The 16,848-nt window shown below is 38.5% G+C and overlaps 1 protein-coding gene and 1 pseudogene across 2 annotated transcripts; one reads left to right on the top strand and one right to left on the bottom strand.

Moving 5' to 3' along the window:
• Positions 1-6,483: 6,483 nt before the first annotated feature.
• LOC143606857 (putative protein FAR1-RELATED SEQUENCE 10) lies at positions 6,484-8,381 on the bottom strand. Its single transcript, XM_077082486.1, has 5 exons — positions 8,309-8,381; positions 8,122-8,239; positions 7,407-8,050; positions 7,107-7,326; positions 6,484-7,039 (listed from the first exon to the last, which is right to left on the bottom strand). Exons 1-5 carry the CDS (start codon positions 8,379-8,381, stop codon positions 6,484-6,486), a joined length of 1,611 nt encoding a protein of 536 aa, XP_076938601.1.
• Positions 8,382-9,032: 651 nt separating this feature from the next.
• On the top strand, positions 9,033-16,040 carry LOC143606856 (uncharacterized protein At3g49055-like; annotated as a pseudogene). The gene is made up of 7 exons (XR_013148831.1): positions 9,033-9,680; positions 10,609-10,660; positions 13,756-14,402; positions 14,493-14,572; positions 14,652-14,761; positions 15,199-15,315; positions 15,392-16,040. The product of XR_013148831.1 is annotated as an uncharacterized protein At3g49055-like (transcript).
• Positions 16,041-16,848: the final 808 nt, after the last annotated feature.

The raw sequence follows: 16,848 nt of genomic DNA, 5'->3' as shown, positions 1-16,848 counted from the left end.
CAAAAACGGCTTAGGGTTAAAACCGTCAAAACAACTTTTGGCTAGAATTGGTCGGGGTGATTTTTTTTTTTGAATGACGGTATTATATTCACAAAGGCTAACTAGCAATAACTGGTTGCCGAAAAGTATACAAATGAGACATGGATTATTTCGTTAACTATCTTATTATTCTTTGCTCTTCAAATACTTCATAAGGCGACCCAAAAAATTGTTTGGATTAGCTCTCTATAGAATTTTACTTTATTATTAGAAACATAGATAAAGATCAAGGTTTCGTAACAATAAAATTTAATATAAGTGTTCAAATTCATTAATTGATTTTAGACGTGCACAAAAAAACCGGTTCCGGAACCTAACTGGTGGAACCGAACCGTAACCGGTTCCAGTTCCTACCCGGTTGGCCCAATACCCGGTTTGGGTATTTTTTTACCCGAAAATCGTACCCGGTTCTCCTATTTGTATGTCCCCATCGGTTCCAACCCGGTTCCTAATTGTAACCGGTTCGGTTCCTACCCGAAAAAACCGGTTCCGACGGGTTTTTTTTGAAAAGTCAAACAAAGGTCAAACTAGCCGTTGGAACCGGTTCCAACGGTAATATAGCCGTTGGAACCGGTTTTTGAGACACAAAATAGCCGTTGTAACCGGTTCCAACGGTAATATAGCCGTTGGAACCGGTTTTTGAGACAAATAATAGCCGTTGGAACCGTTCCAATGGTAATATAGCCGTTGGAACCGGTTCTTGTAGCCCAAAAACTATATATAAGTTGTTTTCCATTACTTGTTTCACCACCAAATTCAAAAACAAACTAAAATACTACTCCTTTAGTAAACCCGTTCCGTTACCCAACCATCCAATTAAATATTATTATGGCACCCATAAAAAAAACTAACAAGAAGGCTAAGATGAGTGTTTTTGTTGCCCCCGTTCCTGCTATGGAGGACCCAAGGGTTGTTACGGTAGTCAACCATAACCGCAACGAAGACATATGGAAGAATTGGGATTTGATTGTGGATGAAGAAGGTTATCAAAAGCCTCGTTGCAAACTATGTGGTTCACTATTAAAGCACGATTCCAACTCTACTTTGAGAAAGCACATCGAGAAGCCATATTGCAAGTAGAGGTGCACAAATCGGTTTTTTTAAAAAAACCGGTTCGGTTAATAACCGGACCAGTTTTTCTTGGCCTGGAAAAAAACCGGTTTTTAAATAACCGGACCGGTTTATTAACCGGTTTTTTTGGTGCAAAACTCGGACCGGTCTAACCGGTTAGGACCGGTTTAGAAACCGGTTAATAACCGGTTTTTTTAATTAACCGTTTTTTTTTTAAATAACCGGTTAATAACCGGTTTTTTTTCATAATAACCGGTTTTAAAATTAACCGGTTTTTTCCATAACCGGTTCAGTAACCGGTTTTTTCTCTAGAACTTGTAACCGATATACGAACCGGCGGTTACTAAACCGGTCAAACCGGTTTTTAAATAACCGGTTTTTGTAAAAACCGGTTTTCGGTTTAAACCGTTGAACCGGTTCACCAACCGGTTTTTTTTCCCATCTCTAATTGCAAGGCGTTGAAAGGGATTGGCGCGACCGATCAAATTGACTTGGGTAAAGATGGTACACTATTTCGTTACAACACGACTCAAGTTCAAGATAGAATGGCAAAGTTCGTTATTCAACGAGGTTTGCCGTTTAACCACTTTGATGACCCGGATTTGACGTCGTTGATTCGAGAAACTCTACAACCGCGATACACACATGTAAGTCGTACTACCTTAAGACGTCATTGTATCAGGTTGTGGGAGTGTGCTAAAAAAGAGTTAATCGAGTCTTTTCATTCTTTAGAAGCCATGGTTAGTTTAACTACCGATGTTTGGTCGGCACCACACGGGTTGCCCGAATCATACATATGTGTCACCGCTCATTGGGTTGATCCGGTGACATGGCAATTGATGAAACGCACCATCGCTTTTGAAAACTTCCCGTTCCCACATACCGCCGAAAAATTGTTTGAATTACTTGATGAAGTTATAACGACTTACAACTTGAGAAATAAAATATTTTCGATTTCGTTTGACAACGCTTCAAACATACTAAGGCGGCCGAAAAATTTATCATTAAATATTCACCACCTTGTTTTGGGGATTTTTTTCATGTTCGATGTGTTGCACATATCATCAACTTGGTTGTTCAAAAAGGTATTGACAATGAAAACATTTGTGGCGATTTAAAATTCTTTAGACTTATGTTACAAGATGTCTTCTAAAGTGGTAAAAGAAGACATATTGAATATAAGAACTATTGCAAGTCGGTTGAAAGAAAGTATTTGGGGCCGAATTGGGACGTTCCAACCCGTTGGAACTCAACTTGTCATATGCTAAAGTGTGCTTTTGCCCAACGCCAAACTTTACAAGCTTTTCATAACAATCTTGTTGAAGAACGCGAGGCCGATATGTTTCCGGAAAGTGTTTGGGTCCAAGTCGGTTATTTGTTGGAGTATCTTGACGTGTTCAAAAAGTCAACAACAAAATTATCGGGAGTCTATTATCCTACTAGTATTTGGGTTTTGCAAGAATTGTACTATATGTCTTGTGTTTTTAAAAGCTTTGCGGAGAAGAACAAACTCTTCAAGAATATTGTTGCGGTGATGAAGGAAAAGTTCTTAAAATATTTTGAAAACATAACGCCGGTCTTTACTTGTGCCGCCGCATTAAACCCCTATTGGAATGTTAATGGGGTTGAGACAACGATTGAGGAAATATTCGACAACTTAGGTATGCACGAGATCGATCTGAAGTTGTCGACGGAAGCGAAAGAAAAGTTCAACAAAAACCTTCAAGACCTTTATGACCATTATTTTCAAATGTATGGTCCAAGCACGAGATCGTCTTTTGTGAAAAAAAACAACTAGTATGCCGTGCAATGACCCACTTATAAACTTGATGTATGGATTCGTGAATCGGCATCTAAGAGGCAAAGAGGAAAGACAACAACTAGCGAACTTGGTCGATATAGTGGAGCAAACTATGTTGAGGGCGCAACGGTCGACGAAATTCGCAATATTGATTTGTTAGCTTGGTGGAAAGGTAAACAAAACGAATTTCCCATTCTATCCGCCATGGCTCGTGATTGGCTTGTTCAACTAATATTTAGTTTTGATTTGTTTAATTATAATTACTTTTGTTACTCATGATTAATTTTTTGTTACTTTTTTAATAACGACGAACATTTTATTTATTTAAACAATAACTATTACAAACATCATTAAAACATAAACGATACTAAACATAACAACTAAAACTTAAAAAACAAAGTCCGTCGTTTTAATCCGGGAATACTTATTTTTGGGTTGTAGAGTCGGACGACTCTCACACTTCCGCTTTTTTAGCATCCAAACTTCTTTTCTCTCGACAATACTTATTCGTATGTTTTCGTAATGTCGAGTTGGACCCTGCTTTAAGAAACTTCGACCAATATTTGCAACGTGCCATCTCCTGTGAGTCGGTCATGAGACACAAATCGTAATGAACCCAAACATCGGGGGCATCTTGTTGTTTGGATCACCATAACAACGTCGTCATTAGTTGCCATTTGTTGTCGGTTTAAGCTTAATTGTGTTTTGGAGTATGTTTTATAGTTTTGGAAGTGGTTTAACAAGTACACACTCATACATTGCTAGTTATATAATGAAAATTAGCTAAATATAGTAATAAAACCGGTTCCAACGGTCAAAAACGGCTATATAGCCGTTGGAATCGGTTTCTAACGGCTATAATGTTTGAATTTAAAAAAAAAACGGTGAAACCGGTTTTTACGTAATAACCGGTCCCGGTTCCAACCCTACCCGGTTCCTAAAAGTTTGCATTTCTGAGCATCGGTTCGGGTCGGGAACCGAACCGGTTCCTGACTGGAACCGGTGTCATTTTCTACCCGGTGTGAAAAACCGGTTCCGAACCAGTTCGGGTTATCAAGATGAACCCGATTTGTGCACGTCTAATTGATTTAAAGTAATTAACTATGTATTTAATTGATTGATCATTATAGTATATACTAAAATAATAGTTTTGAACTTCTGTCAACTAAGTTTCCAAATTTGTATTGTATAAATTAAATATGATTCCTATTAAAATCGATTTTTCATTTTTATTTCCTAACGATATTTCCAATTTGCGCAAAAACAAGTAAAGTTATTACACACGAGAAACATGTTTAGAGAATCAACATATTATCTCTTTTGCTTTCAATACATTTGAGGTTTTCTACCCCGTAGACAATTGAGTTTTTAAATACGATCCAACGGATTCGGATTGTGCAGTAATTTTCTCGGCCCCTAAGACCCAAAGTTTTGCTTTCATTAGTCATCAGTGTTGCCATTCAAAACGAAGTTACAAAACCACTTGTTAATCGTTTACCTTCCAATTTAGTGTAATCGTTTGAAAAGTTAAAAGTTAAAGATAGATACGATTTAATTTAACTACGACATGCCAACAAAAATTAGCCCACCTTTAATTTTAGAGTATGATTGGGTGCAACTATGCTCCATCTTAGAAGATGTTGGTTGTTATCAAGGCTATCTATGAGGTATAGTCGGGTGGTCGATTAATCCAAGCTTGACACCTCAATTAACCTGAATATATATTTATTTTTTAAATTATTTATATATTTTTAAAAAAACTATGTATTTTTAATCTTTAAACCCAATTACCCAACTAATTTAAGGCCTAAAACTTTTTCATCTTCGGCACAAGAAAATTTCACGATTCTCGAAGACGGCCTTAGTATTAACATGTCAGTGTTAGAAACTAATAGCTCGTGAATATCGTTATCATAACAAACTTAATCAATACCGACTAAATTCGTCTGGTTCGTTTCCGAGTTTCAAAATTCAAATAAAACAAAGACAGAATTACAAATTTTGTCCTTTAAAATAAGACGAATTTCGGTTCGTGTCCTTTTCTAAGTTTCCTTGCAGGCGGTGTACTTTAAACTTTTTTTTCCTACAAGTTTTGTCCTTTACGCTAACTGGGTTAGAAAAAGTCAGTTAAATCCCATCACGTGAGGCGCATGTGAGGGTACTTTTGTCCTTTCATATATCTCTGCAACTAAGCCCTCTGTATCACTCTTCCCCCTCTTTTTAACCCAACCCCACCTTCAATCGATTCAATTCCCCGGCGACGCGACTCAATTAGGGCTTCAATCAGGGCTTCAATTAGGGCTCGTGTCCGACGCGACTCAATTAGGGCTTCAATCAATTAGGGCTCGATGCGAAATTCAAATACCAGGGCTCAATTGATGATGGCTTACTGTGTTTGTGGCAAGGTAGCAGTTGTTCGAACTTCATGGACTGATAGAAATCCAGGTCGTCGGTTTTTCTCTTGTCCGGACATGGTAAGTGTGTGATTCGATTTAAGTTCCAGTCAATTGTTTATACTTCATGTTTCTCCTCTTTTCCAGACATCGGATTGCCCCTTTCTTGGATGGCGTGACCCACCAATGTGTGAACGGGCATTGGAGATTATCCCGGGCTTATTGAAGTCGAAAAACATGGTTGAACAAAGTTTAGAGAGTTATAAAGAACAAGCAAGGAAGATGAAGAACAGATTGGTCATTAGTTGGATCATTTTCATTGCAATTGTAATTGCAATGAAAATGTAACTAGTTGACTGAATTTGAAGTTGTTGACTATTTGTATTTTGACTTTATTAGTTAATTTAGGACTTTATGCAGTTTAAGTATTATGTATTTTGACTTTATTTTGGATGTAATTTTGGATCCCTTTTAAGCAATGTATCATCAGTTTATGTTGGATTTAATTTGGATCTTTGGTTAGTTTATTTTGGACTTTTGGATGGATTCTATACACAATCTGCACATTGTGCACTATCTACACATGATGCACAATCTGCACATTGTGCACTATCTACACATTATGCAGAATCTACACATTATGCAGAATCTGCACATCATGCACAATCTGCACATCATGCACAATCTACACATCCATCTACAACATCCATAAACCATAAACCAAGAGATGAATACTGCATAATATGATCTGATCTGATCCAAGGGCAAATAAGTAAAAACTGCACAATATGCACAAAAAGATGAATGAGTCATCTGCACAAACATCCATCTGCCAAACCATTAAATTATGTAAAATCTGATCCAAGGGCAAATATGTCCAAACCCTTAAAATAAGTAACATCTGATCCATCTGCAGTTCTGCACAACCATTACCAACAACCATAAATGCAAACAACAACCAAGTTAAATAATGAACAACCATATTAAAAGCTACTTGTCATTTAACAACTACTAAACATTAATCAACCATATTAAAGTCAACAAATTAAAGCAACATTAGTCCAGACAACAACTTAATACATCCATACCATGAAAAACTACAAAAAAAAGTCTAACAACTTAAAAATATCCATACCATAAAGTCATAAAAACTACAAAAACAGTCAAACAGTAGGCACATTAATCAGCAAGATTTTTCATGCATGATCTCTTGTTGTGACCCTTTTGACCACATGTCCCACAAGTGTTTGATCCTTTTGGCTTTGTCTTTCTCACTGCCTTCACTTTCTGGCCTTCACCCTCCACAGCCTTTCCCTTGCCCTTTGCATCAACCTTTGACTTTTTCCTTGAACCACCATATTCCCTTTCCACTGCTGACTTTTTCCTTGATTTCTTTGGCCTTCCAGTTTGCTTTTTTAATTTAGGAGCTGTGATCTGGATTGGGACTTGTGATGTGGGCCACATACTCATACCATTGATGGGATACACCTTGTAGCTATACACTGCCTTCCACCTATCCATTGTGTAAATTGGTTTGACAAATGTTTCTGGCCTGCCAACAGATCTGTCATGTGCACCCTTCACCCAAATACATGCCACCACATGTCTACAAGGTATCCCAGTTATCTCCCATCTCCTACATGCACATGTACTTGTGCTCATGTTCACTACACACTGATCACCATATGGACCTGTTACCTGATAATGATCCTCACCGTTCCAATGCACAGAGTACCTATCATCCAAATATGTAAACCATTCACATCATTTACAAGACAAGTAAATATTCACATACAACTCACCTGCTTGCTTCCTTCTTCACTGACTCCATAATTTGTGTAGCATATGGTGTTAGTAACCCTGATGACCTATCAATTACCTTCAACACAGTAACAATCTTCCTCATCACATATTCTCTGATGTATTCCAGCAATGTGATAATAGGCTTGTCCCTTCCATCTACCAGCTTTGAATTGAAACATTCACACATGTTGTTGGTCAACACTTCAGACATTGCTCTACCTATTATAACAAAACACAACAGATAAAGGACAAAACTTGAAAGTTATGAGAGAATAAATGATACAAAATTAAAAACTTACCAGAGAAGTGTGACCTTGACCATGTTTCTGGTGGGATCTTAGATACCCAAAGATGACACCTTTTGTTCAAGTTTTTTAGGTTGTTCATCTCTCTCTCATATTGTGTAGGTGATGTACATCTAGCCAGCTTCCAAAGAGCATCCCTTAAAAGCTTTCCTTTGAAGAGTGATCTTAGGTTATCTTCAATGTGCCTCACACAAAACCTATGCTCTGCAGAAGGAAACAACTTATCTACAGCCTGTATAAGACCCTTTTGCCTGTCACTCATAAAGGTAAACTTGGATCTGTTGTTTATATCCAAGTCATCACCAAGGCATTCCAAGAACCATTCCCAAGAGTTCAATGTTTCAGCTTCAACTACAGCATATGCAACAGGGTAGTATCCATTGTTTGGATCTAGAGCAACTGCTGTTAAAAGTTGACCAGGCCAAGCACTTTTAAGGAAAGCCCCATCCAGTCCCAACAGATCCCTACCTATTGCTTTGAACCCCTTTTTCAAAGACCCCAAACAGATGTATATCCTCTTGAATTGTCTTGTCTCAGATGTTGGATTTGAGCATTCTTCTAATTCAAGCTTCACTGTTGTATCTGGATTAGTCCTCTTCAACTCTTCAATATAATCCCTCAATAACCCATATTGGCCTCTGAAATTTCCAATTATATGTTCCCTGGCCAACATCTTTGCCCTATAAGCTTTCATCTCAGACACACCAACTTGTCAATATCTAGCATGTCAACAAAATGGACAACGGCTCTGTTATAAACCCGTCCAGGAAATTTAGTGAAACTGCCACCATGGTGCATCTTGATCGTGAACAAATGTGGATTATTTACTATACAAACAAGATTAAACAGCTGTTAGTTAAATAAACCCAATTATAAACCCTAAAGTTTTAACTTACCATAAAACGCATCAGCATTTGATTGTTCATCAGCTTCACGAATGTAGAATCGAGGATGAGGAGGATCATCCATCTTACGTGTTTAAGTTCTGAGAATGATGTGCAATTGATTGAAGCCCTAATTGAGTCGCGTCGGACACGAGGGTTTAAGGTTTTTAATCGCCGGGAATTGATTCGATTGAGAGGGAGGGGAAGAGTGATACAGAGGGCTTAGTTGCAGAGATATATGAAAGGACAAAAGTACCCTCACATGCGCCTCACGTGATGTGATTTAACTGACTTTTTCTAACCCAGTTAGCGTAAAGGACAAAACTTGTAGGAAAAAAAAGTTTAAAGTACACCGCCTGCAAGGAAACTTAGAAAAGAACACGAACCAAAATTCGTCTTATTTTAAAGGACAAAATTTGTAATTCTGTCTAAAACAAAATTAGGTGTTATTTAATTTTAGCGTATGATTGGGTGCAACATTTTAGAAGATGCTTTTTTGTTTGCTAAACTCCAAATTCTTCTTCGTCTTCATTCCGTCATCTTTCTTCCACTTCGTAATCCCCAATATTATTATTATTAAACCCTAACAATTAATTAACAATTCATCATCACATTTAATTCAATCAAATCCTCACTAATTCACACACACACACACACATACATTCAATCATTTTAATAACATTTACGATTAATCGATCAATTATTATTATTATTATTATTATTATTATTATTATTGTTGTTGTTGTTGTTGTTGTTGCTACTTTTTACCTCCTATGGCCGACGAAGACCATAACGACGCCGTATTGAGTGACGTAGAAGAAGAATTTAACAATAACAATAATAATAATAATCCTCCGGTTACTCGATCGGCGGTTACAGATGCTGACGTGTCACACGTTCCGATCAGTCAATTCCACGAGCTAGCCACCGAGCTGGCGCGTGAGCGTCACGCGCGTGAGGAACTGGAGAAATCAAACTCCGAATTACAGGTTTCATTTAACCGGTTGAAGGTACTCGCTCACGAAGCGATCCGTGCTCGCGGCAACGAGACGAGTTATCGAAATCACACGAGAAGTTGTTGAAGGAGTTGGAGGAGTGTGAGAAGGCTAGGGAGGGATCGAGGACGGAGATCGGGGCCGCGGCGCAGATGTTAGTGACCGGGATCGATAAAATATCCGGGAAAGTGAGTCGGTTTAGGAATTTTAGTGGTGGAGGGTTGCCCAGGTCAGAGAAGTATAGTGGATTGCCTGTAGTGGCTTATGGAGTGATTAAGAGGACTAATGAGATTGTTGAGGAGTTGGTTAAGCAGATCGAGTTGGTTATGAAGGTTCGGGATGGTGTTCGGGAGCAGATGGAGCAGAGGAATTACGAGATTGCGATTGAGGTATGGTAAAGGTTAAGCGTGTTTAAATGAAGCATGTTTTGTGTTCGTGTTCGTTAGTTTAACGTTAATGTATAATCAAACGCATTTATTGCTCATGTTCGTGTTCGTTCGTGAATGGACATGAATGAAAAAAGATACACATACACAAATTTGTGTTCGTTTGTTTATGTTTAATAAATACATTAGTTGTAACTTAAAAGAAGGTGTAATTGTAATTTGTATAGGCCTGTAAACGAACACGAAAGGGAGCATGCTTATTGTTTATATAACTTTAATCACACGGATTTGAACATACAATCGAACGATTTTTTTTGTTCATGTTCGTTCATTAAGAAAATGGGCGTGCTTGTGTTTGTTTGTTTATAACCTAAATAAACAGTTCATGAACCTAAACGAACATAAACAAACAAAATTTCACGAACATAACTGAAAATGAGCATGATTGACTAATACGTCTAATACAAATGAACAAACACAAATGAACATAAATGACCAAAAGTGAACGAACATAAGTTAGCATTAATGAAAATGTCTAATACGTCACAAGTCAATAAGTCATCCAAAAACACATATAAAGTTAGTGGTTTAAATTTACAATTCAGTCAAAATATCCATCATGAGTAATAAATATAACTGCTTGGTATTTATTAGAACTTAAAACGAACGAACATTAACAAACGTTCACAAACATAAATGAGCGAACAAAGCGTGTGTTCATGTTCATTCGTTTATTATATAAAAGAACTTATCACCGAACAGTTCACGGATAGTTCATGTAGGTGCAGTTCATTTGTAGGCCTAGTTTTGAATATTAGTGATTGTAGTTAGAGTTTGTACAAGAGATAGGGTTATATACTTAATCAACATTTACATAATAGTGATAATACTACCTCTTTATCATTTGTCTAATTACATCGTGTCTAATAAGGTATCAGAGCTTGAAGCTACAATAAGTGGCCTTAGAGATGAGGTGGCAAAACATGTTGGGTTCGTAGGCCTTGTTGGCCCGGTTTATTATATGAAGTCAAAAGAGGAGACGGGTGTGGGCGGTTGGGCCCAAGCCCGGCCCGGTTTAGATTTCTTGCATAATAATTTACTAACCCTAGTTCAGTCTCTATATAAACAACATTATGTACTTGTAATATTTGGTCACTCAATAAAGATATACCTAGTTGCCACCCGTGGACGTAGGTCAGTTTAGACCGAACCACGTTAAATCCTCGTGTTCGTTTATTGCTTTCGTGTCGTGTTCAGTTTCGTGTGTGCGTTTAATCCTAACAAGTGGTATCAGAGCTTAGGTTCGGATCACGCGAAGAACACGTTGAACCAGCCGAGTCGCCGCCAAACCATCCAGCCGCCGCCACCCTACTGCGCTAGGGTTCCGCCGCCGCTACGGTTCTCCGATTGTCGTTAGGGTTTACGCCGCCGCTGTTTCGCCGCCACTAAACCCAGCCCGACGATCGCGACTAGGGTTCAGTCCACCGCCATACACCACCGTAAGCCAACGCTTGTTGTTTTTTGAGTTGCAGAAGATAGGGTTGATCTAGGGTTTCGTTTTTTGGCAGCCGCCAAATTAACCCAGCGGTCACCGGGTTCGTCTTGTTGGTCATCAGTTCGATTAGGGTTTGCCGGCAGTAGCGCCGCCACCCTATTACCGATTTGTTCGATCGTCATTCAAGAAGCATCAACCGCTAAAAGTCGTGTCGAGCAGTCTAGCCGACAGAACTGAGTAACCAGCTGCCGTTACGGGTTTGTGGTCGAAGTATAAGTGTGGTAGCCGAGCAGTGAAGCCGGCCTGATTACCTGTTATCGCTGATCAGCCTAACCAAACCAAGAACAAGTTGAATCAGGATTCTATTTTTCATTGAAGAATCGTTGTCAAGTCAGAAGAAGCGTTAAAGAAACGGAGAACCAGTGCCAACCGCGTTTGTCAGGTTTATCGTTTCAGTTTAAAGTTTCGGTTTCTGATTTTCAGTTCGATATTCCGCTGCGTATAAATAGGTTGATTGTTTAACAGAGTTCAGTTGAACAGCCGTTAAGTTCAGGCTCGTGCCATTGTTGTGTCTGTCTCTGTTTTTATCCAGTTTTTCGTTTTAGTCATTGTTATGGCAGAAGACGGAAAGGTTTCGATACAGAAGTTTGACGGACAGAAGTTCAGTTGGTGGAAGATGCAGATTGAGGCACTACTTTGTCAGAAAGACTTGGATGTAGTGTTTGAGGATGAAAAACCAGAAAAGTTGTCAGAAGCAGATTGGAAGAAGTTAGACAAGAAAGCTAGGGCTTGTATTACATTGTCGTTGTCGGAAGATGTGGCGTTTAACGTCATGAAAGAAACCACAGCCCGTGGTATGATGGACGCACTATCCAACATGTATGAGAAGCCTTCGGCAGCGAATAAAGTCTATCTTATCCGAGAGCTAGTGACAACAAGAATGAAAGAGGGTGGGTCAGTTACAACTCATATCAATAATCTTAATTCGATCTTGTCCCGCTTAGTGTCAGTTGACATTAAGTTTGATAATGAAGTTCAAGGCCTCTTGTTATTATCCTCTTTGCCCGACAGTTGGTCGCAAACAGTGACTGCAGTTTGTAGTTCGTCTACAAATATTACTTTCGATGGGATTCGAGATCTGATTCTGGGAGAAGATTCAAGACGCAGAAGTTCAGGTGAATCATCAGGCAATATGCTAGTCACAGAAGGTAGAGGTAGGGGAAAACAGCGAGGCAGTGGGAGCAGGAAGAGGAGTCAGTCTAAGACTCGTAAGGATATTGAATGTTGGGGTTGTAAAGAGAAAGGACACTTCAGGAATCAGTGTCCGAATGGTAAGAAAGAGGTGAACGTTACAGAAGACGACACAGATGACGGGGTCAGTAGTGATGAGGCTTTGGTTTGTAGTGTTGAGAGTAGCGTTGATGCTTGGGTGATGGATTCTGGTGCATCGTTTCATGCCACTCACTGTAGTGAAACGATGAAGAATCTTAAATTTGGGGATTTTGGAAAGGTTCGACTAGCGAATGATGATATTTTAGAGGTTACGGGTATGGGAGACGTTGATTTGATAACTTCAGCCGGTACTTCTTGGACTTTGAAAGACGTGAGGGTTATTCCAAGTTTGAAGAAACGTTTGATTTCAGTTGGGCAGTTGGATGACCAGGGGCACGATGTTAAGTTCGGGAATGGGCAGTGGAAAGTAGTCAAAGGGAATCTCGTTGTTGCTCGTGGCAAGAAAATGGGTTCGTTGTATATGGTCGATATGTCACCGAAAGGAGTGGATCCAGTTTTGGTGAAAGACAAAATCCGGTTCACAGAATCTCGTGGGCAGAAGAAGGTTCGTTTTGCAAGTAACAAACCCAGAGCCAAAGTGAAGATTCAGGATGAACGAGCTAGGAAGGTTAAATCAGTTGGGGGACATCGTGACAGTGGGAGCACAGGTCGTGTTTCAGTTACAGTTCCAGGTCGACAGTGGATTAAGAAAACCAGTATTTCAGCTGTAAAAGTCTCTCCAATGAATTACTTGCTGAATATGGAGAGTGTTTGTTCTCAGGTTTTCTTAGGATCCGGTAGTTCGTTACAGTGGGAGCCGGTAGGGACAGAGAATGGGTCAGGGGCAGTTTCAGCCATGACTGACGTGTTGGAGCTCCGGGGAGCTTCAACGGGCCTTCAGGTTAATTGATGAGAAGGCGGTGGCAACTAGAAGAAGTTTAATGTTCAGATTACAGAAGTACAATCAGGAGTGCAGACGAGAGTACTCAAGGCCTCCGAGTGGGAGATTGTTGGGTTCGTAGGCCTTGTTGGCCCGGTTTATTATATGAAGTCAAAAGAGGAGACGGGTGTGGGCGGTCGGGCCCAAGCCCGGCCCGGTTTAGATTTCTTGCATAATAATTTACTAACCCTAGTTCAGTCTCTATATAAACAACATTATGTACTTGTAATATTTGGTCACTCAATAAAGATATACCTAGTTGCCACCCGTGGACGTAGGTCAGTTTAGACCGAACCACGTTAAATCCTCGTGTTCGTTTATTGCTTTCGTGTCGTGTTCAGTTTCGTGTGTGCGTTTAATCCTAACAAAACAAACTTCTGCTATTAAACGTTTAAAACAATCAAATAATGAGAAAGATGAGATGATGACAGAATTGGAAACAGAGTTGAACCAGAAGCAGGATTTAGTGAGTGATTATGGTAGCAAATTAAGGATTTTGGAGTCACGAATGGATGCACAAAGGCCATTACTGGTTGATCAACTGAGTTATGTTTCAAAGACACATGACCAGATATGTGAGGTCATTAAGGTAATTGATGGCAACAAGAAATCAGATTTATCGGATTCATTGTTTCTTCCACAAGAAACAGATTTGGAAGAGAACATACGGGCTTCTTTAGCGGGATTGGAGACCGTAAATGAGTTAACTTCAATGGCTTTGGACAAAACGAAGGATTTGATTGCTGAAAGAAGCCGGGAAGTTAGAACCTTAAATGAAACGGTTACTCGGTTAATAAGGGAGAAAGAACATATTGGTTCTTTACTCAGGAGTGCTTTGTCAAGAAGAATGTCGGCTGATCCGTCTTCAAAAATGAATGGGTTGTTTAAAGTAGCAGAAAAAGGATTAAGGGATTCTGGGATTAATTATAGATTTGATAGTCATACCTGGAATGAAAAATCTGTTTCGAGTAATAAAGATGGTAACTTTGAGTTAGATGATGATGAAATATCTACTTTGGTGTGTGTTTTATGCATTTGTTTCTCATACACGGCTTTCACATTTCCAAAATAAGTTATTTTGGCTGATATGATTATCAATAATATGCAGGCTGGTGCTCTCGATAACATAATAAAACAGTCCTCAGACTGAGATAATTGAACTGCAACATACTGTTGATGAATTAAGGTATTTATCTAATTATAACTTTTTATAACATACAGATATTTGCTAACTGTGGTTGAGTTTGGATGCTACTTGTGATCAAGGCAGAGTCAACTTTACTGAACGAATGTGTCGAAGCTCAAGCTAAAGAGCTTCTGCAAAGTAAACAAAAGCTAGAAGAACTCGAAGAAAAAGAGAGAGTTGCAAATGAAAATGTGAGTTGCAAAATCTTGTAAAATGTGTGTGTGTGTGTGTTTATTTCACAAAATTTAAGAACTCCTAACAACCAATTATTTTATTCATTTATTTATATAATTAGTATTATTTGAAATTAATTTTATCATTTATTATATATAAATTTGTGATTACATACATGTAATCAGAAGTTCACATATGCATAAAATAAATTACGTGTAAAAACTAATTTCCATAATTGTAATAATAAAATTACATATTTACATGTATAAGTGACAAAAACTACCCCTAATTAATATTAATACATATAAAAAAAATTAAAAATGGTTAGTTGTTAAGAGTTCTTATGGTTCTCAAATTATTTAGGAATTCTGAAATGAACCTCATCCTATATATATGTGTGTGTGTGTGTGTGTGTGTAATTATGTGGTTATATGTTGTCTTTTGTGTGGTGTAGGTTGAAGGGCTTATGCTGGATATCGCTGCAGCCGAAGAGGAGATAACAAGATGGAAAGTGGCAGCACAGGAAGAAGCTGCAGCGGGTAAAGCGGTTGAAAAAGATTATGTAGCACAGGTATGGTTACAGTTAGTTTTCTCTCATGTGTTCATTCATTCACTAGTTTATTATTAAGAAATTTAAGATTATACAGTTAAATACCATACGTCAAGAACTGGAACAAGCAAAACAATCCGTAACAGAATCAGAAAAAAAGCTCAAATTTAAAGAAGAAACAGCAGCTGCCGCCATGTCAGCAAGAGACGCGGCTGAATCATCATTAAAACTGGCCGACATTCGGGCTGCTCGGTTGAGGGAAAGAGTAGAGGAGTTGACCAGTCAACTTGAAGAACTGGATGCACAAAAAAGCTTAATAAATGGAAAACGGCCTAGATATATATGCTGGCCTTGGCAGTGGCTCGGTTTGGACCCGATAGGACCTCGCCAGCTGGACACACACCAACATGGTTCAAATGAAATGGAGCTTGCTGAACCTCTTCTCTGATAACATTCATGTTTCTGGTCAGTTTTCTTTTGAATCCATACGCCATAAGTTATAGTTTTTTTACCTTTTTTATAGAGTTTGTGAATTGTGATCAACGAGTTGAGTTTGAACATTTGAAACTTTAGGTTTCCGTCAAAGTGTGTAATTATTGGTGTTTTTTTTACTTGTACAAAACTACAAAAGGCGTTAACATACGGTGAGTTACACGTTCATTGTAAATGACTTGCAATTAAATTTGCTAATGATTTATGTTGTTATTTATCAGTTGCCTTGTTATATACTTATATTACTATCATTGGGAGTTGCTCACATTTTGTGACTGGTAAAATGTGTCGAATTTGCACAATTGCACTCGCGGACTTTGGCATTTTGAACTATTTTCTTGGTATTTAGGATGCTTTCATTGATCGTCTTTATTTGTCACAACATTGTTACTTATTGGATCTTTTGCATTGCATTGACTTACTGTTGACTTGTCCCCGAGATTGTTTATGTTAACGCACATTGACTTGCGGTCATATTCTTGATAAGGGTGACAAAGATGTCGATTTAGTCTTATTATACCGACATTAAACCCTTTAATATGGCATTATAAACTTAATGAGTCGACTAAATTATATAAAATTTGAAAATAACAAAAGAAAAGTTTCTTCTGCACGGTACCCTTGAACGCGCCACGGATTTTGGCACAACACAGAATTGGTTGTTAAGGCTAACCTATGTTCTTTTTACAAATAACACGCACGACCTGTAATTCTACCCTACATCTACACCGTGGTCTCTATCGTGATGATTTATGTACATGCTTAAAGACAACGAGCGAACCAACACCAACAACGAGACTACTTTGAATCGGAAGAACCCCCTTTCACACACAAAACTTAGAATGGGGTAGTTGGGTGAGCTTCTAAAACTTGCTTATTTGTTTGTTGAAAAGCAAAAGTGTTTGCTTCCAAAAGCTTTGAAAAGCAAATAAGTAAATACACAACTTTGAAAAGCTCAGTCAAACACATCGTAGAGTAGAGGTGCACAAAAAACCCAAACCTGGAACCGGACCCGATAATAAAACCCGCAACCGTAGGTTTAGTAAAAACCCGGGTATTGGG

The sequence above is a fragment of the Bidens hawaiensis genome, unplaced genomic scaffold (assembly GCF_021521415.1).
Source record: "Bidens hawaiensis isolate Kalapana, Puna unplaced genomic scaffold, B.hawaiensis_p1.1 tig00077689_1, whole genome shotgun sequence".
NCBI lineage: Eukaryota > Viridiplantae > Streptophyta > Magnoliopsida > Asterales > Asteraceae > Bidens > Bidens hawaiensis.
The sequence above is the reverse complement of the archived record's forward strand: the minus strand, read 5'-3'. Positions and strand labels throughout refer to the sequence as shown.

Bases quoted from the DNA above. Each gene is read 5' to 3' on its own strand.
- LOC143606857 (XM_077082486.1), bottom strand. From the start codon at position 8,381: ATGGATGATCCTCCTCATCCTCGATTCTACATTCGTGAAGCTGATGAA. The intron at 7,327-7,406 runs GTAAGTTTTTAA...TTGTTATAATAG, and splicing joins GTCAAGGTCACACTTCTCTG to GTAGAGCAATGTCTGAAGTG. The intron at 7,040-7,106 runs GTGAGTTGTATG...TTTGGATGATAG, and splicing joins GTGAAGAAGGAAGCAAGCAG to GTACTCTGTGCATTGGAACG.